The sequence below is a fragment of the Orcinus orca genome, chromosome 13 (genome assembly GCF_937001465.1).
Source record: "Orcinus orca chromosome 13, mOrcOrc1.1, whole genome shotgun sequence".
Classification (NCBI taxonomy): Eukaryota; Metazoa; Chordata; class Mammalia; order Artiodactyla; family Delphinidae; genus Orcinus; species Orcinus orca.
The window spans coordinates 20,736,243-20,742,003 of record NC_064571.1 but is presented as its reverse complement, the minus strand read 5'-3'; the positions used below and the strand labels follow the sequence as shown (position 1 = coordinate 20,742,003).

The following is a 5,761-nucleotide window of genomic DNA, read 5'->3' as shown; positions in this document are numbered from 1 at the left end:
TGTTTACATTTTGTGTTTGATTTTTCGTTTCTGTCTTTTCGGAACTTTTGATAGAAAAATGGCACAAAGGACATTTCCCTAGAGGGGACAATGTTTACCTGTCTCCCTTTCTGTCTTCCGACTCTCCCATGAGAGTGACCCTCCCCTAGGGAACGTTATCACTTTTAAATTAGTTACAAGTAGTCGAATTGATAGTAGTTTGGTATTTTTTCCTCTTTTCTTAGCTTAGGAAAAATATGTGCGCTTCCCTGGTGGCGCAGTGGTGGAGAGTCCGCCTGCTGATGCAGGGGACGTGCGTTCGTGCCCCGGTCCGGGAAGATCCCACATGCCGCAGAGCGGCTGGGCCCATGAGACATGGCCACTGAACCTGCACATCCGGAGCCTGTGCTCCGCAATGGGAGAGACCACAACAGTGAGAGGCCATGTACCACACACACACAAAAAAAGTCAATTTTTGAAAAATAGGTCAAAAATTCAGCAATGCCCTCTTCTCATTCCTTCTACCCCATGAATCCAGCCCGCTCCACCAATGTGAGTGACTTTAAAGACAATGGCTAATGAATACGTGGTTTTGCTCTGAGAGAGGAAGAAGAAAGGAGCAGTGCACTTATTGCCTATGGATCAGGCTGGGGCTGCTGCCATTGCCTTCATTCATCAAATTGGGATGAAATGCTACAGAACTGCCTTCACTCATTTAGTTTTCCCAGGATTGGGGAATATGGTCACTGACACAGCCCAGAGCCTTGGGTGAGCTCTTATATTCCTTTGCAAGACACACCCATATTTAGAGCGACGAGACAGATGGAAGTTTCAGTCACCCACCTTAAGGTGTTGGAGGGCAGGATGCTTGTCAATTTAACTATGACAGTTTTACCACAAGAAAGAAATGTGAAAATTCTGTCATTATCAAAAATGAGTTCATATTTCACAATTGTCCTCCAAAGGCATACTTTATTAATCAAGATCCTATTACAATTTACTCTCTAGGATAGATTGTTATATCTTTTCAGAGTCTTTTAATCTAAATGGTATCTTTCCCTACAACACTGTGTTTCTCAGGAATTCAAGAAGTGTGAGCCATTCTGTGTTTCTGATTGCTATTATTTACTTTTTCTCAAATAATTATTTTACTGTAGCAAGATTACTTCTCAACTTATGCTATCTATATTTCCATGAAACATTGGTTTTTCAAACCTGAATTTCCACTGAGCTCTAAATATAGTTATGGCTTTGCATTTAAATATTTTTCGTGAACTAAGTTCTTTTTCCTTTGTAACAAAAGAATCTGTTGGTTGTCCTATCCTTCTTATTAGAGTATTTGTGTGTTCTACTGACTTTTGGATTCTGAGGACATGAATCAATTACAAGCTCAGTTGCATTGACTTCATCTCACACAAGCTGGCCTATAAAAACCACTTGAGAGTCAGGGTCTGCAGAGAATTCCAGCTTAACATATTCCCAGACTGACCAAAATAAACCTGAGCCACTTAGCATGTATCTCATCCTTGCCAAAATTGCCAACTCAGAAGTAAACATGACTAAGGAATTTTTCTCAGTATCCCCACATGAAGCTGATCACCCTTCCAAGTAGAATGCAAAAATAAGTGACCCTTCTTCTACAGCTAAATGACAGTTTGCGAGGCAGTTGTCAGTAGCCCAGGGGAGTGAGCACCTTGATGAAGTAGAGATCTAACTTACATGCAATGTAGGATCAGGTCTACAATTTCATCCATCTCTTGCTCTTACCCTTGCTTAACCCTCTCTCCTTCTTCCTTTGATTCTGCATCATTTGACTCTAGTCCTCCTAGGCTTGAAATTCCTCCATTGCCTCTTATTATATCACATTATTATTACCCATCAAGGAAGTTCCATCTCTCAGAAGATCAGCAAGGCAAGTTTCCACATTTCATTTTCCTTAAGATTTTGGCTCATCTATTGAGTTGTGAGATGATTATGAAGTTGCTTTAAACCTAGCTACCATGTAGAAGAGGCAACACTGAACCACCGTCTCCTCTTACTTTCATTTCCTTCTCTGACCTCACTTATCTGTGACACTTGTCATCCCCATACTCACCTCCACTTATCATCCAACATTTATTTAATTCTACTGAACAATTTAAAAGAAATACATGTGTATGCCTGCAGGAGTGAGCACTTGAGACATCAACCAGAAGAAATACTCCAGTAGATGTGCCCCTTAAAAGTTAATACCACATTTTGTGCCACAGTTGCCTATCAGGGAAGAGTCGGGGAAAGAATAAACTTCACCTGTTCCTGGAAAAAGGGCTGACCTGTTAATGAGAAACAGGCAATATCTGTGGCAATTCCCAGGCTTTGCTGGGAAGAGACTCCTCCCCATGGCGGGAATCTCCTTGAACCAAAGCCAGGCCCTTCCCATGACCCCTGTCCTGGCTCCCCGATCCTGTTATTCATTTCAGTGCCCCTCCCTCAAATCCTCTTATAAAAACCCAGTCTTTTCTGCCCCGACAAACCAGTGCAGATCCCTTGCAAGAGAAGTAAGTAGGTGCTGAGACAAGATGACACCCCTGACAGGGGTTTCACCTCACATATTTCAGGGAAGGTATACAAGGATCCCTGTCCTCAGAGAATGCAGGAGCTCTGAGAGCAGGCAAAGGCAGTCCTGGGAGGCCCCAGGTGTAGTAGGATATATAGATTTTCAGATTCTTTCCAGAACTATGGAAGGGGATGGAAGCCATCAAGATGGATTTATTCTTAGGGAACTAGACAGAGGAAAAGACAAGAGGTACAACAGGGGGTTTCTCATAGTCTCTCTCTGACCACCCTTTTTTTAGTTCTCTGGTTGTCTCCGCACATCACAGACAAAATGATGTCTTCCATGGGCATCCCCAGCCTGTCCTGGATGCTGCTCTCCTGCCTGATGCTCCTGTCTCAAGTCCAAGGTGAGACTTTTCTGCCTCTAGCACTGGGTTCCCAGTGTTTGCTCAGGGCCAAGAAGAGGAGGAAAGCTCCTGTGTGCCTCCCATGGTAATGGTACATCCCCACACAACAACACTGCCTGCAATTCCTGCATCATCACCCTTCCTTAAGGGTAACTAGTGGTGGGAGGTACCACAGTGGTCCAGTAACAGTGGGATGAGATGATTCTCAATTTTCAGTAGAGTCTAATTTATGTGGGTATATTAAGGAGGGAAAGCATAGAGTGTCAGTAATGAGATGAGTAGAAGGAGAATGACTGGAGGATCCAGTGTAGAAACAGTCAGCCAAGACGAGGAGAAGGCTTGGACTTTTGAATAAGGCAGATGAATAAAAAGAAAACAGACCATCTCCCAATTACTAGGTCTACTTTATGATTAAGAAAAACTCCTGGAAATATTGGCACTGGTGACAGGCAGTCAGGAGTTTGGTGTCACTGCCTCAAGCTGTGGCACCACAGATATTCCTCAAGGTCACCTCCCCACTCCAATCCCCTCTCTCTATTTTGCCCCATCCCTCTCCTTTATTTCTTCCTCTCCAGGGGAAGATTCCCAGAAGAAACTGCCCTCTGCACGGATCAGCTGTCCGAGAGGCTCCATGGCCTATGCGTCCTACTGCTATGCCTTGTTTACAACACCTAAAACCTGGATGAATGCAAACGTGAGTGCTGGGATTTGCAGTTCGGGCTGGTAAGGAGAAGCAAATTAGAGACAGGGTTTGGGGGCTGGGAGTTCCATTCTCTAGAGTTTCTTGAGGGTGAGAATGAGCACCTCATCTTTTGCAAACACAACCCCTTCTCACCTACCTTGTCCCTGCCCTTCCCTCAGTGAGGGTCTCAAGTTCCTCCCCAGTCTCTCCCTTCTCCACACAGATGGCTTGCCAGAAGAGATCCTCAGGACAACTTGTGTCTGTGCTCAGTGGGGCTGAGGGATCCTTCGTGGCCGCCCTGGTCAAGAACAACTTGAAAACTGTCTCAGACGTCTGGATTGGGCTCCATGACCCCACAGAGGTACACTTACATCCTCTCTAGTCTGTTACCTCCCAGGATGCTATGGCCACCCAGGCCTGCTCACTGTCCCCTGTGCCTGCCTAGGAAATAACGTAGAGATCCCTAGAGCTTGGAGGTCAAGGGGGTAATTGGAGAATGGAGGGCCTTGAGACCAGCTGCAGAGCTGAGTTCTGTGCAGGTCTCCAGTCTCCAGCTAAGGTTAATCTGCCTCTTGTCAAGCTTTTACACAGTTCACACACCACGTCTTGATTCAGTTTGCTGTGCATCCCTGAGTCTGTACATGCTGCCCTTAGCAAGTGCTAAATGAGTATTTAGGATTGATGCATTTTTCCCTTATAAAACATATGTTGTCTTGGAGGTTCAGAGGGTAATCACAAATGCACCACCAAATGTAGTTCACACAGTGTCAAGTTACTCTGAGGGCTTCTATTCGTCTTTGTGATTATTGACTTTTGAATTTGCCAATAGAAGCAAAGAGTGAGGGATTGTTTCCCAGAGGAGAGCTGTTGGGCATCACCTGGTAGAGCAGAACTAATTCCATGATGCTGGGGAGGGTAGCAGGTGTTCCAGCTGAGGGAATCGTGCCAGGAGACCTCTAAAGGCCTTTCCACTTCACCTGACTCCATCCTCTGCTCTATAGGGCTCTGAGCCCAATGGCAGTGGATGGGAGTGGAGTAGCACTGATGTGCTCAATTACGTTGCCTGGGAGAAAGATCCCTCCACCAGCTCATCCCCTGGCTATTGTGGGAGCCTGTCCAGAAGCTCAGGTAGGAAACAGAGGAGGTCACTTCTTTCCAGCCTTTTCCATCCCCTCATGCCCTATTTCTGGGTCTGGTCTTCAGAGAATCCCCCTGGGATGGAACTGCTCATCTGTTCCCATCCCCTCTCACCTCTCCTTTCTTTCTCTCTCTTTCCCCTGGAGTGGGACCCTGGTGAATTTGAGGGAGAGCCTTTGAGTCCTAGGCCAGAAGCTGGGATGTGTCCCCATTGGTTTCTCACCAGCTCCATTCACTTGAGCTCTTCTGTCTCTTCAGGCTATCTGAAGTGGAGACATTATAACTGTTCTGTGAACTTACCCTATGTCTGCAAGTTCAAGGGCTAAGTCAGATGGGAAGTCACTAGCCTGAGTCTGGTGTGCAGCTCATCATGGATTTGGAACCAAGAGTGAAGACCTATCCCGGAAAGGGGAATCCTCCCCACACCCCCAACCTGACCCCCTCATTCTGGCCTTCCCTGTCTCTCAGCCTCATTTCAGGCATTTGTGTGTGTGTGTGTGTGTGTGTGTATGCATAGCATGGCCTGAGGTCTTGTAGAACAGTAATAAATATCTTATTCCAAACTTACCTGCTTTTGTGCTCTTGTCTTATAACAAGACTCTGAGGAAGAAGTTTGTATGGGAAGAATCTAGGGGTGGCCTCTGTCAAGTTTCATCCAATTTCCTTGGAAAATGACTGAATGTACATTCCCACCAGTGTATTTGTGATGAGTATGTAGGCCCTGTTCCCTTAGGAATTGGGTTGTGTTATACAAAGGCATTGCTTCCCCACACACTATACTGCCCATTCCTCCTGATGGTATGACACAAGCAGCCTTCGTGTGGTCCCATGCTATTTATTATAGAATGCACTTCTGAAATCATTTGCTGTGAAGGATCATGAAGGATCTATTCCTTTTCTTTAATGTGAGATCCACCTTGGATCATGACTTCTATAAAATATAGTCAAGAATAAATTACTTGGACTGACATGCAGATCATTGGCAGTTGTCACTGTTTTAAGAAAGAAGCAAACTGTAGGT

General features: G+C 45.4%; 1 protein-coding gene across 1 annotated transcript; it reads left to right on the top strand.

Moving 5' to 3' along the window:
• Positions 1-2,490: 2,490 nt before the first annotated feature.
• Positions 2,491-5,298, top strand: LOC101272590 (lithostathine-like). The gene is made up of 6 exons (XM_004286720.3): positions 2,491-2,516; positions 2,814-2,921; positions 3,497-3,615; positions 3,827-3,964; positions 4,605-4,731; positions 4,999-5,298. Exons 2-6 carry the CDS (start codon positions 2,846-2,848, stop codon positions 5,064-5,066), a joined length of 528 nt encoding a protein of 175 aa, XP_004286768.1. The 5' UTR covers positions 2,491-2,516; positions 2,814-2,845; the 3' UTR covers positions 5,067-5,298.
• The last annotated feature ends 463 nt before the right edge of the window (positions 5,299-5,761 follow it).

Bases quoted from the DNA above. Each gene is read 5' to 3' on its own strand.
- LOC101272590 (XM_004286720.3), top strand. From the start codon at position 2,846: ATGATGTCTTCCATGGGCATCCCCAGCCTGTCCTGGATGCTGCTCTCC. The intron at 2,922-3,496 runs GTGAGACTTTTC...CTTCCTCTCCAG, and splicing joins GCTCCTGTCTCAAGTCCAAG to GGGAAGATTCCCAGAAGAAA. The intron at 3,616-3,826 runs GTGAGTGCTGGG...TTCTCCACACAG, and splicing joins AAACCTGGATGAATGCAAAC to ATGGCTTGCCAGAAGAGATC.